At 47.7% G+C, this 17,322-nt stretch overlaps 1 protein-coding gene across 3 annotated transcripts in view; it reads left to right on the top strand.

The window, feature by feature from the left end:
* Positions 1 to 1,092: 1,092 nt before the first annotated feature.
* LOC119379196 (complexin) overlaps positions 1,093 to 17,322 on the top strand; it is an 810,485-nt gene continuing 794,255 nt past the window's right edge. For 2 of the 3 annotated variants that reach the window (XR_005181119.1, XM_049411904.1), the window contains exon 1: positions 1,107 to 1,298. Coding sequence is in view for 2 of the 3 variants with exons in the window: in XM_049411904.1 (XP_049267861.1) it covers positions 1,122 to 1,298 (177 nt within the window). In the remaining variant the exon portion in view is untranslated. Of the gene's footprint in view, positions 1,299 to 17,322 lie in introns of all 3 variants that reach the window. The other variant, XM_037648413.2, reaches the window with a different exon arrangement.

Here is a 17,322-nt window from a genome sequence, read left to right on the forward strand (position 1 = left end):
ACATTCCGTGCGCATTGAATGCACATTGAAGATCGCGGTATGGTCAACGATAATCCGTCGCCCTTCATTACGGCGTCTCTCGTAGGTATACTTGGACAGGGTGCAGAAAAAAGGTAGCCGGTTACACTTCAGTCAAAAGTGTGATGGCTTAATGCAATCAGTTACTGACCTCATAAAAGTAATTGGGCAATAGCTGAAATGTAATCGACTGCGTCTACATTGCTTTTCTCGCAATCTTCATTGACATTGAGGAATACATTGAATATGCCAGGTCGCGCGTGCGGCCTCTTTCCGGTGATTATATTTGAAGGATTAAGCCTGCCTTGCCACTATTTCCCTGCTATGTGCGGGGGTGTTTTCACACATTTCGTGTAATTTACCATGCAGGAAAAAAAAAAGAGAAAGCTATACCACTGAAGCTCCCCAGCTTTCAGGATCAGTGGTTGAAAAAGAGCGGCAATTCAGTTATGTCAGCAATTTTGTGATCAGGAAGCGCTCGAATAACGACGGAAGTCCTGTATAGCTGGATGTGCGCAAAGTTCGTGCCTGGCCCACCTGAGCTTTATATAGAGTGTGCTGCTGGCGATGTACAGCCGCGGCCACGTCTGTGTAGAGCGCGCGAGCAGCCGGTTTTTGCTCTGCGGGGTGACACTTTGAGGCAGTTTCGGGCTCTGACGTGGCCAGTCTGACTGCTAGGCCGCGCATGCTCCTGACACACCACGTCAGAGCCCGACACTGCCTCAAGGTGTCGCCCCGCAGAGCAAAAACCGGCTGCTCTACACAGACGTGGCCGCGGCTGTACTTCACGTAGATGCGTGTGATTCTGCCCGGATATTTTGAAAACATCCGTGTGTCCCCACTGGACACGTGTTGGCAGGCGCATGCACCCTAGTCGAATCCCATTGAGCGGGAGCATTATGTGCGGCGCCGTAGACCACTGTCGAGACGCGAGCGTGTTTGTTTCAGAGCCGACGTCCCTTGGCACGCGTTTTTCCCGTGACTGAGAGCCCGCTGTCTCGCGCGGCCGAAGTTTACGTGCCGCGCGGTCGTGACCACGCAGAGAAACGACGTTCCCCGGCGTACAAGGGCGCAGAGGGCGCGGTCGGCGTGGCGCGCGATCGATGCATGCGCTCGGTCCCTTCGATGCTTCCCGTAGTTTCCCCCTCGCCCGCAACTCGGTGCAAACACAGACACACGCCGGCCACGCTTTGCAGCAGCATGGCCTCTCACTGAGGCTGGTGCCCACGAGCCGAGCAGGAGCAAAGGCAGCGGCCAACGCGACACCAGTGGTCCTCCAGGTAAGATCCGACCACGGCGCCCGCAGCAGCGCAAACGAAAAGACACGCGCGCGCACGCGCGTGCGGCGTCGCACTCGCGCCTCGGGTCCACCGATGGGGGCAAGGGTGTGTAGGAGGTGCTGGTCTGGTGGAGAGGGGGAGAGGCGGACCGGCTGCCCAGGGTTGTGTTCCTGCTGACCGTCTGCGGGATGCTTTTGGCTTGCAAGTCTAGGCCTAGCAGCAAAAGGGCGCGCAGATCGGAGGGGCTGTCAACGCGACAAGCCGGCAGCCGGGCACGGCTCTGCCCCGACGCACGGCCTTGCTCGGCTCGGCACTCTGGAGCCCCCGGCAGCGTGTCACGCGAACGGCGGGTCACCCGCCAGCTGGCCGGACGCGAAATCGATGCCGCTTTCTAGCTCGGCGCGCGCTTTTCACCCAGTGAACCTGAGCTGCCACGACGAGCTCGTGAGCGCAAGGGTCGAGACGGCTCCTTTTACAATTTTTGAACGATGTCTCTGGGCTAAAAGTGGAGTGTCGACCGCGCCTCTCGCAACCGTTGTCATTCAATATTTAGTCTCGTTATACGTGCTATCAGCCGGCCGGATGTTTACAGTCAGAGCTGGCGAGCTCCTATATAGGAGCAATCACTCTAAGTGCCATGGTTCCGGTGTGGTAGACTCGCTACTTATCAGTCACAACAACACGCTGAATCGTAGATTCTTATGTTCATTTCTCTGGAGTCAAAAGCATGAAAAGCATCTCCATCAACTGCTGGTAAAATCTTGATGCTTTTGATATTCCAGTCTCATGCTATTCGTATTCATATTCATATTCCTTTACTGACTGATGTTACAGGAGTACATGCTTCAGAGAAGGGTGGTTGGTATCCAACGCAGCTGTTCCGACTTCAATTTCGGGAAGCCCATGCTTGTTATCATTTAGTTGGGTTCAGTATAACGAATGATTCCCGGTGTCGGCGTCAGCCCACGGGTTCCTTTATTTTTCCTCTTTTAAGTAACAAAGTGGAAACTAAAGTGGCACACGAAACATTGAGAATGAAAGATTTTCATAGGTTGTAATATGTTTTGTTTATGCGTTGTATAGTTATAACCGTGCTTGTTACTGCATATTCGCTGCAACTGCGAACCATGCTTGTGAAAATCCAAGATCACACGTTTCTGCCTCACTAACCACTTCCTCGGTTCATACATGCGCCATCACGTTATTGCAAATTCAGCGATTGTATTCACCCAGTCGTGCGCTGGAAGCCAATTAGGGCCTCTTCCTGTCTCGCTTCCGGGCTGTTTCGTAGCTCGTGCGCGCGTGCGCTTCTTTCAGACGCGATAGGGTGCGGTTTGGAACAGATTATTGCTCTGTATGCTTGGCACATTGGTTCGAAGCTTTCAGTTTACACACACCGTGCGTGCTCACGTTCTGTGTTAAATATGCTCGTTCACATATTCTCAGCCACTTTGAAGTAGTTGAGCGAGAGGAATATCGTCGTTTTGCAAGCAGAAAATTTTGGAAAAAAAGTGTTAGCAAACTCACACTGTTAGTTTCATTGGCGCTGCTATCACTGCTGCATCTGTTACTGTTAAACGCATCTTTTTGTGCGTGTTCTTCTGTAAAGCACTAACTTCTCTCCTGCTGCTCGTGCCCAAGCGGGCTCATGACCTCCCTGCTTTTTCCATACGACTTTTCACCCTCGTAATAGTTGCGGGGTTGAAATCTTTTGCAAGACCCCTCGTCGTCTCAGCCTTTTCCTTTACTCGGCCGTTCTCCTGCACCGTCCACTATCCCACCACATCCTTTCGCCTTACCACACCAGAGGAGGCGGACTGTAGCCCCATTCAGAAATCGGTGCCGTCACTGTCGCACATTCATTATTATGACTATTTTAACTCTCCCTTTTCACTCTATACTCGCGACGACACTCAGTAGAGCCGGCTGGTGGGATAGAATATAATCGTTGTTTCTGTCTCACTTACTTGACCCGTCCAAACAGATCAGTTCCATGGTATAGCATGCCGTCTTTCCATGGGAGGACCGAATTTTCGCTTATAAGCTGGCAAACGTCCTCAGTTCAACGTCTCACTTTAACCTGCCAATGTTGTTCACCTTTCAGTACGAGGAAAGCATCGATCGACGGTATAGAAACATCCGTTGTAAAAAGATAAAAAAAAGGTAGCGGGATTAGCAGGAAGGGCATCCGGTTCGTTACAAAAGGCAAGGGACAGGCAGGTAAATAAAGAAGAGAGAAATACAAAATGCGGAAAACCTCAGGCGTGCATGCCGAACATTTCAGCTGAGACACTGCACATAAATGACAGTTTACGCAATAGAATGGCTAGGCGTGCTGCTATAGTGGCGCATTCAGCAAAACGTCTGTCCACATGTTAAGATGCCGCTTGCTGAGTGAACGGCGTGTGAGGACTGTCACGACACTTACACGAAACTGAATGCAAAGTTCCTCTTTGATACGCATGTTACTGGTTTTCATACCAAGCAGTATTTGGTGGAGTGAAAATTCGTTTCGTAGTATTCGACGATTGCGTCGGCACACAGGAACTCCGATATTTCTACGTTTCTTGCCTAATTTAGTGCTCGATTTTCTATTGCTTGGAATACGGTAATTCCAGAATATTACTGGCATGAGAGCTTAGCGCTTTAAAGGCCGAGCGTTTGGTGTTATGCAGATGTATAAACATGCCTGCTCCGGCCATCCAGGATGAATAACTTTAAACGAAGAAACAGGTTGTAGAGCAGGTTCCCTCCCCTTTATAAAATTTTGATTTTGCATCTGTACTGACGTGCGTTATACAGGCTTGAACGATTCTAGTTTAGCAGCACATGAAACGATGCGACACACGACCACGAGTTTGTGTGCAATAATCGTCTCGATCAAGCACTCGACTGCATCAGCGTGTGAGAGAGCTATGTATCACTTAATAATTTTATTCTTATTATTAGATGCGAAGTATCTTATGGCGGAGTTCAATCCGGTGGTGGTGGTGGTGTGCGGCGTGACCGCCCTTACTGCGCATGCGCATACCCTCTCCACTCACCCTCTCCACTCCTTCTCTCACACCCCTCGCCACTTTCTCTCTCTCCCCTCCCCTCTCCACTATCCCTCTCCCCCTTTTCCACTCTTCCTCTGAAACGCGGGCTAGACATGCCGAAATTCTGTCCTGCGCAACGCCGCGATGAGCACCAGCGCATGCGCGTCCCCTCCCCTCTCCCACGCTGCCCCCCTCTCGCACGCCTGCCGACTGCGTTCCCCGCTCGCCCTGTGAGAATTAACGGCCAGGCTAAGGGAAGACAAGACGCGCGTTGCGTTCCTCTTCGCGTTCCACGACGCGAGGTCGGTAGCATGCCCAAAGAACGCCAACAGAACGCGATCGTGCAAGTGCTCCGGCTTCGCATCGCCTCATCGTCCCCTTTAGCGGGAAATGGTGTGATTTTTTTTTTTCATGTGTTCGGTACCGCAGAAGTGCCAGTGGCTAAATTCTTGTTTCTGACAACGTGTAATTTAACGATGTCATGCACATCATAGTAGTTCACAATTTCATCGTACTTTTTACCAATTGACTAATCGCAATTCATGGGAGCCTGGCACGCGCGCGCTGTTTGGAGAAATGCCGTAGTGGCCCGGGAGCGGGCACGCGAGCGCGAGTCTTTTCCGCGGAAGTGCGCCCATCAGGAAGAGGAAGGAGAAGAGGAAGCGTCGTTCCGGGTGGAAAAGATCCCGTGCCACGTAATCGCGCCGTCTTGGCGTGGGCGCGGGTGGCGGCGCGATCGATATACGAGCGCCAGGCGCCACGTGCAGTAAGGGAAGGGGGGGTGGGGGTCGGAGTGGAAGGCTCTTTGCTGGCGTGACCCTACACAGACGACCCAAAGTGCGTGGGCCACCTGGAAGCGATGTCGACGCTGCGTTCATTCGCTGTCTCCTTGAGAAAAAGAGATTCACGGCCTCGATCATGAACAACAGGGTCGTGTCCGATCTGCCAACGAATAGCAATAGTGCACTCTATTTATCCCAGATTCTTTCATCTCCCTTTCCCTGGTGCCCGCCATAAGAGGGACAGTCACTGCTCTTTTTCTGCACCGTGCCCGACAGCTCAGCGTGCAGCACTGCGAAGCGCTACGTCAAAATGCAAAAGAGCGAGGCGATGTGGTGAATCGACTCAAAGGCTTTGCATTCTGAACATCGAAACTAACGTATTCCAATAGGAGACTTGATGAGCTTTTTTTCATATCGACACCCACTGCTTGCTTGTCTTGGTCTAATCCGGATTATTTGGAATAATTTTCGGAAGGTTACATAATGAATATTTCGCGCTGCAAGGAGAAGGACCTGAGAGAAGGAGTGAGGCGGACTTTCACAATTTTCTTTCTTCGCCTTAGTTCCTTCATGCTTCCACCACGAACTACAAGTAGTTGCGTAGTCCATGTAATTTAAGAAGTATTCTCTTACAAACAATTTTAGCTGAAGAACTTTTTGCGAATACGAGTTAAATTTTAAGCACTTCAGTCAAAAACATTTAAAGATAACCTAGAAATTTTTGATAAGCTAAGACACATTTTGTTATTTTGGCTGATAATAAGTACCATCTGCAACTCTATCCATCCTATCTCCTGCCTTGACAAATGCGAGCGACCCTCATTAACGCTATCATCCACACCAGTCAATATTAAAGTAGAGTGACCTTGATATAATGTATAAGAAAAATGTGGCGTGCAACACAACCTTCACCAAGAATAAAAATGGACATTAATTTTAGCCAAAGACATGAATTTGTGCATATGAAACAAACTTCGGCAGAGGTGTTATATAAATCACGCGCATATAAGTTTTAAAGAAATTTGTACTTGTCGCTGTACTGGAAAGAAATTCAATAGGTAAGGGTTCTTTTACTTTCGCTCCTGCGCATATTCTGCACAAACCAAATAAAGTACTCTGACATAATCTACATGAAAAAAGTAAACAGCGGGTACCGAGAAAGCACTAATATGGTCTTTAAAGACCTCGTTGTAGATAGGGACAGAATCCAGGAACGGGTATATTAAATTGTGCGCTGAATCAGCATGGCGGATTAGAGGTCAGTGCGGGGCCTCAATATAAGCGCAGATGAAAGGAAAACAAGGGGATTATTTCCAGCATAAGCCGATTGCTGACGAAAGGAGGGTCTAAATCCGCTCTCTATTTACAATTCGGAAGCTCTCTGCCGCTCATACTCACTCGCGGCCCACACGCTGTCACCTCTTTCGACACAGGCGTGATCACGTTATAAAGTTTATTCATTTTCTCTTTGTTCTATAAGTCGCCCCCATTTCTGACCTGATAATGGGCGGCCCTTTGATGACATGCATGCAGTTTTGTCTACGTGACAATGAAACGGGCACAAATGCCTCGCGCTGTAATTTGTGGCGAGTATTCGGACTGGTCTCTGCACTCGTTTCGGCCATTTGTTAGCCGCGAGTGGCTCTGTAACGGCTGCTTTAGTCTCTTGATCGAGGACCGTCCAGCAGAGCACACATTTACCTGCTTATCCATTGTTTTCATCGCATAAAAGGGCTGTTCGCGTGTGCCAATCACACGGTAAATGGCCTTTTTATGCCCTGCTGGCCAGCGGTGATTGCACAGCGAATGGGGAGTTCAAGCCCCCCCCCCCCTTACGGAATTTTTCAATTTTGCATGTGTATAATACACGCCCACATACAAACGCACGCACGAACATACTTAAAGTATGGTTGAAGCCCTCCCGAAAAATATTTCTGGCTACGCTACTGTCATGAAGGATATTATTGGTTGTTCAATTCACTGGTTTGTTCTTTAATTACATTTTATTCGTTACCTAATTTGCTCCTGGGTTTACTAGAATTCTGATTAGAACGGCGATGCAGGGTTCGCAATAGATGCGTTCGCAGTTGCAGCGATTCTGAAGCCTCGCAGGCGCGGGATGTTCAGCTCATCGCGCCGATTTAAAGGGCAGTGTGCTTCGTCCAAGGCACCATGACTGGAGAAAATAAGCGAATAAGCAGCATTAGCGGAAATGAGTGGCGATAAGCTGTGACACTTTCAAGGTGTGAGCTTTGATGCGTGTCACTTGTTCAGTCGAACAGCAGCGTTACTGGTTGTGAGGAAAAACATGCACGGGCTTCTCTTTCTCCTTAGCTTACTATTGAGCTGGTGGAGACGTGGAGTCGAAGTAGTTCAACGGGTTCGAACACCTCATATCTCAGCGGCTGCGGAGCACCGACCAAGGAAGCGGTCAGACTTGCGGTGGAGCGGCAGGTGCTAAGAATCTCTGAATTCAGACAGGCCGCCACTAGAAACTAAACTTGGCAACGTTCAGCACGCGAACCTTCTCGGTTGAGTACCTTATTTAACAGGGCTCTTGGAGAAAATATCAGGTCTTGCCTGGGATATCATCGGCCTTAAAGTGGTTAAGAGAACTGGTGAGGCTTATTCAGTGCTGACTAATGGCCACATCTTCGGCTGCAACGGCTTCTATATATCAGAAAATATTGGATAGGATTCCTATAATTCGTAAGGGCATAACGGGCAGCATTGCTAAATACTACAGCAATAGTTGAATAGCAGTTGTCATAAAAGTAAACCGAAACATAGTACAAGCCTACGCTTTCAACATACAGTCAGGATGAACGAGAAATAAAACAGTTCTATGAGCATGTTAATTTAGCAGTGGGGTAGTTTGTGGAAAGGATCCTCTGTGCTGACGCCAGAATCCAGAACTATTGGGCCGAGCAAAGCCGCAGTGATTATAGTGTGGGATCTGAAAAGAGAAAGTAACATTAGTCGGCAGCCTTTATGCTCTGTGCATGTTTATCTAGGTCAATTAGTCACAGGGGACCCTGATTATGAGGGGGAAAAGATGTTTACAGAAGAATAAAAGTTCGTTAGAGATGCATACGACAGGCATTACCAAATCCCGACTGGCAGCTTAGTGATATGTTTTGAAAAAAAAAAAGCAGAATCATTCCATTCTGGTACTCCTAACGTAAGGTGCAGAAGCTTGAGGTTAACTAATAGAGTTGAGAAGAAGTTAACGACGGCGCAGGTGAGTGATGGAACAAAAAATGATAGGCGTAACATGAAGACACCGTAAGATCGCGGTCTGTCTTCGAGATAAATAAGGGTCGCCAATATGCTAGTTCACATTTCGACTTCAAGAGACGAAGCTGGATGGGCCATGTAATACATAGGGCAGGTATTAGAGTGACAGATTGAGTAATAAGGAAAATGAAGCTCAGGCGAGAATGGCAGAGAATTAGGCGGAGCGAATAAATTATGAAATTCGCAGGCATAATAGCTTATCGCAGCGCGCATCAAAAACAAGGACGACACAGAAACATAAGAATAGGCAAAAAACGTAAGCGCTGATCAGTTGCAGGCATACGATGTAATCAGCTTGCGCAAGACAGAGGTAACGAGCGATCGTTGGGAGATGAATTCGTCCTGCAGAGGACCTTAATGTGGTGATGATAACGGTGATAAAGCGTTTGCCCGTATATGCTGCATGGGGGTCAGCTAGTCTTGCTGCTGTGTCCAATGGAGTGTTGACGTGGATGCTTGTGCTGACGGACTTGCTGTGTTTATTCTGGTGGACTTGAACAACTGTGACCCAACCAGTACAACATGCAGGCATCCCTTTTTAGGCTCAAGGTCCATAGTGGGCCATCTGTTTTGGTCCACAAATTGCAGGTCACCAGGATTTGTGTTGACGTACTTCTTCCTGCACTAAACTGATTACGCCTTTCCTAATGGAGCCCGGGCAAGAATCGCTCTTTCCCTTACCCTCTTCCTGCACACCGCGCGTGTTTGCTGACCTCGACCAGAACGTCTAGCACTTATCCCGGCATTAGGACGCCGCGTTTGGCCTCCCACGTCTAGCGACCCAATTACAGAAAAGCCCCCAAAGTTTTTTTTTTTTTTTACGTGTGTAGAGATGTTGTCGGGAAAGCCTCCAGAAGCGTCAGCAACCTTTTTTTTTTGTTTACTACGTCTGTATCTGATCGCGTGTGTACTGTACGAGACAAGCTTCGAGGCAACAAGCGATTAATATTTGAGTTCTGATTTCTTACCTGATGTAATGTAAGGCCTGCGAATGAGATTTTTAAATGCGAAGCATTTCTTAGCGAACTTCTGGGACTTTGAGCGTATCTATCTATCTATCTATCTATCTAGCCGCCTACGACTTTGTGCTCTCCTGCTCGTTTCGTTAATCGAATGTACACCAAAATTGATATGGCATAACATGACTGTATGAAGAACATGAATGACGAGTCATAACATGAAAATCATGACATGCATGTCATGAACGACATGATGTACATGCCGCAGTCTTGGTGCTCTTAAGGTTGTTTCGTTAGCTTGATATATACCAAAATTGATACGGCGTGACAAGGGTGTATGGCGAACATAACTGACAGGTCCTAACGTGCAAATCATGACATGCATGTCATGTACAGCATGACTTACGTGCCGCGCTCATGGTGCGCTGGCGGCCGTTTCGCTAGCTTGATATACACCAAAATTGGTATCTTGCGACGTGACTGTGTGACGAACATAAATAACACGAGTTAACATGAAAATCATGACACGCATGTCATGTACAGCATGACTTACGTGCCACGCTCATGGTGCGCTGGCGGCCGTTTCGCTAGCTTGATATATACCAAAATTGGTATCTTGCGACATGACTGTATGACGAACATAAATAGCACGAGTTAACATGAAAACCATGACACGCATGTCATGTACAGCATGACTTATGTGCCACGCTCATGGTGCGCTGGCGGCCGTTTTGCTGGCTTGATCTACCCCGAAATTGGTATTGCGTGAGGTTACTGTGTAACGAACATAAATAACACGAGTTAACATGAAAATCATGACACGCATGTCATGTACAGCATGACTTACGTGCCACGCTCATGGTGCGCTGGCGGCCGTTTCGCTAGCTTTATCTACCCCGGAATTGGTATTGCGCGACGTGACTGTGTGACGAACATAAATAACACGAGTTAACATGAAAATCATGACAAGCGTGTCATGTACAGCATGACTTCCGTGCCGCGCTCATGGTGCGCTGGCGGCCGTTTCGCTAGCTTGATATACACCAAAATTGGTATCTTGCGACGTGACTGTGTGACGAACATAAATAACACGAGTTAACATGAAAATCATGACAAGCGTGTCATGTACAGCATGACTTACGTGCCGCGCTCATGGTGCGCTGGCGGCCGTTTCGCTAGCTTGATATACACCAAAATTGGTATCTTGCGACGTGACTGTGTGACGAACATAAATAACACGAGTTAACATGAAAATCATGACAAGCGTGTCATGTACAGCATGACTTACGTGCCGCGCTCATGGTGCGCTGGCGGCCGTTTCGCTAGCTTGATATACACCAAATTGGTATCTTGCGACGTGACTGTGTGACGAACATAAATAACACGAGTTAACATGAAAATCATGACACGCATGTCATGTACAGCATGACTTACGTGCCACGCTCATGGTGCGCTGGCGACCGTTTCGCTAGCTTGGTCTACCCCGAAATTGGTATTGCGCGACGTTACTGTGTAACGAACATAAATAACATGAGTGGCACGCATTTTCCTCAGTGACGGACAAGACGATGTATGCAGCTCTTTGCTGGCTGCTTCGCATTACATCGATTCCCACAATGCGTGGGATCTGGCGGCTTTTGTTGATAGATGATTTCCGGATGCCGCATTTAACTCAACAAAATAAAATAATTTATAACAAGTAATTGCAATCGTCAGTCCAGCATTACCCAAATTAAACGCGAAACGCGATACCCGGATTCCCAACCTTTTGTTGCCCTTCTATGCCTTTTAAATGCGAAGCATTTCTTAGCGAACTTCTGGGACTTTGAGCGTATCTATCTATCTATCTATCTATCTATCTATCTAGCCGCCTACGACTTTGTGCTCTCCTGCTCGTTTCGTTAATCGAATGTACACCAAAATTGATATGGCATAACATGACTGTATGAAGAACATGAATGACGAGTCATAACATGAAAATCATGACATGCATGTCATGAACGACATGATGTACATGCCGCAGTCTTGGTGCTCTTAAGGTTGTTTCGTTAGCTTGATATATACCAAAATTGATACGGCGTGACAAGGGTGTATGGCGAACATAACTGACAGGTCCTAACGTGCAAATCATGACATGCATGTCATGTACAGCATGACTTACGTGCCGCGCTCATGGTGCGCTGGCGGCCGTTTCGCTAGCTTGATATACACCAAAATTGGTATCTTGCGACGTGACTGTGTGACGAACATAAATAACACGAGTTAACATGAAAATCATGACACGCATGTCATGTACAGCATGACTTACGTGCCACGCTCATGGTGCGCTGGCGGCCGTTTCGCTAGCTTGATATATACCAAAATTGGTATCTTGCGACATGACTGTATGACGAACATAAATAGCACGAGTTAATATGAAAACCATGACACGCATGTCATGTACAGCATGACTTATGTGCCACGCTCATGGTGCGCTGGCGGCCGTTTTGCTGGCTTGATCTACCCCGAAATTGGTATTGCGTGAGGTTACTGTGTAACGAACATAAATAACACGAGTTAACATGAAAATCATGACACGCATGTCATGTACAGCATGACTTACGTGCCACGCTCATGGTGCGCTGGCGGCCGTTTCGCTAGCTATATCTACCCCGGAATTGGTATTGCGCGACGTGACTGTGTGACGAACATAAATAACACGAGTTAACATGAAAATCATGACAAGCGTGTCATGTACAGCATGACTTACGTGCCGCGCTCATGGTGCGCTGGCGGCCGTTTCGCTAGCTTGATATACACCAAAATTGGTATCTTGCGACGTGACTGTGTGACGAACATAAATAACACGAGTTAACATGAAAATCATGACAAGCGTGTCATGTACAGCATGACTTACGTGCCGCGCTCATGGTGCGCTGGCGGCCGTTTCGCTAGCTTGATATACACCAAAATTGGTATCTTGCGACGTGACTGTGTGACGAACATAAATAACACGAGTTAACATGAAAATCATGACAAGCGTGTCATGTACAGCATGACTTACGTGCCGCGCTCATGGTGCGCTGGCGGCCGTTTCGCTAGCTTGATATACACCAAAATTGGTATCTTGCGACGTGACTGTGTGACGAACATAAATAACACGAGTTAACATGAAAATCATGACACGCATGTCATGTACAGCATGACTTACGTGCCACGCTCATGGTGCGCTGGCGACCGTTTCGCTAGCTTGGTCTACCCCGAAATTGGTATTGCGCGACGTTACTGTGTAACGAACATAAATAACATGAGTGGCACGCATTTTCCTCAGTGACGGACAAGACGATGTATGCAGCTCTTTGCTGGCTGCTTCGCATTACATCGATTCCCACAATGCGTGGGATCTGGCGGCTTTTGTTGATAGATGATTTCCGGATGCCGCATTTAACTCAACAAAATAAAATAATTTATAACAAGTAATTGCAATCGTCAGTCCAGCATTACCCAAATTAAACGCGAAACGCGATACCCGGATTCCCAACCTTTTGTTGCCCTTCTATGCCTTTTAAATGCGAAGCATTTCTTAGCGAACTTCTGGGACTTTGAGCGTATCTATCTATCTATCTATCTATCTATCTAGCCGCCTACGACTTTGTGCTCTCCTGCTCGTTTCGTTAATCGAATGTACACCAAAATTGATATGGCATAACATGACTGTATGAAGAACATGAATGACGAGTCATAACATGAAAATCATGACATGCATGTCATGAACGACATGATGTACATGCCGCAGTCTTGGTGCTCTTAAGGTTGTTTCGTTAGCTTGATATATACCAAAATTGATACGGCGTGACAAGGGTGTATGGCGAACATAACTGACAGGTCCTAACGTGCAAATCATGACATGCATGTCATGTACAGCATGACTTACGTGCCGCGCTCATGGTGCGCTGGCGGCCGTTTCGCTAGCTTGATATACACCAAAATTGGTATCTTGCGACGTGACTGTGTGACGAACATAAATAACACGAGTTAACATGAAAATCATGACACGCATGTCATGTACAGCATGACTTACGTGCCACGCTCATGGTGCGCTGGCGGCCGTTTCGCTAGCTTGATATATACCAAAATTGGTATCTTGCGACATGACTGTATGACGAACATAAATAGCACGAGTTAATATGAAACCATGACACGCATGTCATGTACAGCATGACTTATGTGCCACGCTCATGGTGCGCTGGCGGCCGTTTTGCTGGCTTGATCTACCCCGAAATTGGTATTGCGTGAGGTTACTGTGTAACGAACATAAATAACACGAGTTAACATGAAAATCATGACACGCATGTCATGTACAGCATGACTTACGTGCCACGCTCATGGTGCGCTGGCGGCCGTTTCGCTAGCTATATCTACCCCGGAATTGGTATTGCGCGACGTGACTGTGTGACGAACATAAATAACACGAGTTAACATGAAAATCATGACAAGCGTGTCATGTACAGCATGACTTACGTGCCGCGCTCATGGTGCGCTGGCGGCCGTTTCGCTAGCTTGATATACACCAAAATTGGTATCTTGCGACGTGACTGTGTGACGAACATAAATAACACGAGTTAACATGAAAATCATGACAAGCGTGTCATGTACAGCATGACTTACGTGCCGCGCTCATGGTGCGCTGGCGGCCGTTTCGCTAGCTTGATATACACCAAAATTGGTATCTTGCGACGTGACTGTGTGACGAACATAAATAACACGAGTTAACATGAAAATCATGACAAGCGTGTCATGTACAGCATGACTTACGTGCCGCGCTCATGGTGCGCTGGCGGCCGTTTCGCTAGCTTGATATACACCAAAATTGGTATCTTGCGACGTGACTGTGTGACGAACATAAATAACACGAGTTAACATGAAAATCATGACACGCATGTCATGTACAGCATGACTTACGTGCCACGCTCATGGTGCGCTGGCGACCGTTTCGCTAGCTTGGTCTACCCCGAAATTGGTATTGCGCGACGTTACTGTGTAACGAACATAAATAACATGAGTGGCACGCATTTTCCTCAGTGACGGACAAGACGATGTATGCAGCTCTTTGCTGGCTGCTTCGCATTACATCGATTCCCACAATGCGTGGGATCTGGCGGCTTTTGTTGATAGATGATTTCCGGATGCCGCATTTAACTCAACAAAATAAAATAATTTATAACAAGTAATTGCAATCGTCAGTCCAGCATTACCCAAATTAAACGCGAAACGCGATACCCGGATTCCCAACCTTTTTGATAAGCATTACTATAAATCGTGGTCGTCTCTCGCTCGAAATTCCTTCACGCTCATTTGGCCGACTTCATAATTCTCTCCGTTTCAGGCGCATTTTCGGCCGCACACAATTATACAATAATTATGCATTGCTGCGCGCCATTGCATTACGGAATAAACTTCCAGGTGATATTGTTTCGTTACAAAATCCAGCTAAATTTCGCGAATAATTGCAACTTCAGATGTTCCATTGACTTTGCGTAACGATGCTTCTTTTCCATTTTATCTGTTACTACCACTGCATATAGCGTCCCCCCCCCCCCTTCTGATGTGCACATTGTAAGCGCAACAAATGAGTGACTCACCTTTATCATCTCTATATATCATCATCACTTGTACAACTTCCTCATCTGTATAAGTATTATCAGTGTGTGATAGCTCGAGCTTGACTGGAATGAGGTGGTTGCTCATAAGCGGCTTCTCTGGTTAGCCTTTGATGTGGTTTCTTTCTGTGACTTATTTGTTGTCACTTTAGCTTCAACCTGTAAGGTAATGTGAGTAAATAAAGAAATAATTGAATAACTAACGAAATAAATAAAAATTACACCATCTTCCACTAAAGGGAACCATGTGGGGATGCGAAGCAGCGCATGGGTCGACTTAAAGTTCCGTTCATCACGGGCACCTTGCCCGATGTTAACGCGTCCTTGCAAGTGGAGCACACCATGAATTCACTGTAGTTGCTGTTCGCCATCACGTGATTGAGAGAGTGTAAGGGGGAGAGGCCACAGCGTCTTACCCTGCCCCTTACACAGGCCCGAACGCGCTAGCGCGTGCCAGCGCGTTCTGACTAGGATACAATGCGTTGGTTCATCGCGCGTCTGCAGAATCTCGTTCCCTGACGCCATCACATGATTGCTGAGAGAGTGTAAGGGGGAGAGGCCACAGCGTCTTACCCAGCCCCTTACACAGGCCCGAACGCGGTAGCGCGTACCAGCACACATGGTTTTGTCTGCGTTACGCCAAGCTAGGACAGCATACGGCAGCCCGGGTCCCTAAAGTGCTCTGCACGTATCATCATCAAGGCGGTAGAAGAACAAGAGGAAGAAGACTTCTTGGCGCGAGCGCGCGCTCCGATGGCTATGCTACACTCACAGCGGCGCGGCTGCATCACGTGGGAGGAGAGGCTTCGCCGCGGCTGCAGCGCGGGGGAGAAGAGGAGAGAAGGCGACTGAACATCTGCGTAAATGATGAGAGCGGGAAAGAGAGTAGGCGCATGCGCAGTGGTGCGCGGACGCCACCGCCGGACACAGCACCGAGCAAAAGTGCTTCGCATCTAAAATGAAGATGAAGATAAAGGTGAACGCACGCACGCACGCACGCACGCACACACGCACGCACACACACACACACACACACACACACACACACACACACACACACACACACACACACACACACACACACACACACACACACACACACACACACACACACACACACACACACACACACACACACACACACACACACACACACACACACACACACACACACACACACACACACACACACACACAGTCACACGCGAAACTTCAGATCTCGGGAAAATACTTGGACCTACGTCTTCTCCTTCTCAGCAACGTCAGATTTTACAATTTCTGTTCAGATTCCTCGAGGACATTAACCATTAACCGAGTTGATAAACTGTAACTTAACTTGCATCCACATCATTACGTTGTGACATGTACATACCACGATCATATTATTTTCTTTCTTTTTCTTCGCCTTTCCTGCCCTCCTCCTCACTTACTGCTTTGCATCACCCACGGTGGCACGTAACTTCGGTTAATGATCCAATGCGGAACGCGTGATGGCGCCACTATATTCGCCGCGGAGCAGCCTTTTGCATGCAGTGATTCAGCAGTAACAAATGGCAACAGATCGGGAGAACAATAAGAGAAGAAAAAATATGCAAAGAAGCAAACTCCGCTCATCCGCCTCTTAAGAAACTGACTGGAAACGCTACAGCTCACACACACGGGGACGAAGGAGGAAAACACAAGGCATCAGCGCTATGTCTTGTGTTTTCTTCCTTCGTCCCCGTCGGTGTGCACTGCAACGTTTCCAGTATATAATACATACTAGCCCATCAAGTCATTCTCTAGAAACTGACATTTCCACGCGCCGGTGCTAGGCAAACAAGAACTTACTCTGTGATTTCCTGGCAATCAAGTTTCTCACGGCCATGCGTCGTCATCATGACTATGCACCTTAGACGACGCCCTGATCGAATTCCTCTTAGTGAATATATACCTCTCATATAAACAAAGACCCGCTTATTGTCAGCCGTGGCGTCATGTACCAAGTGAAACAGCCTTGCGAGGACGATGTTTTCGAAAAAGAGATATCGACGTGCTAAACGACGCCGTTGTCTTCCGCTGAAATCTATTTATGGACTCGCTTTTTTAGCACGCGGCGTTAAGAGTCAGTGCGCAGAGTCATTTACTCTGCCAGGTTGAGATGACGCAGGTGGGTAAAATCTTCCATTGTATGAACCATTGCGTTAGTCATCGCAGAGTGAATCATTGCGCTTGTCTAGCTCTTGCTAGCCATTGGAAAGAATGAACTGTGTGAAGCACTGCCACTCCCACGACAAAAGAGAGAGAGAGAAAGGCGGTACACGAGGTGC

The sequence above is a fragment of the Rhipicephalus sanguineus genome, chromosome 1 (genome assembly GCF_013339695.2).
Source record: "Rhipicephalus sanguineus isolate Rsan-2018 chromosome 1, BIME_Rsan_1.4, whole genome shotgun sequence".
NCBI classification, from domain to species: domain Eukaryota; kingdom Metazoa; phylum Arthropoda; class Arachnida; order Ixodida; family Ixodidae; genus Rhipicephalus; species Rhipicephalus sanguineus.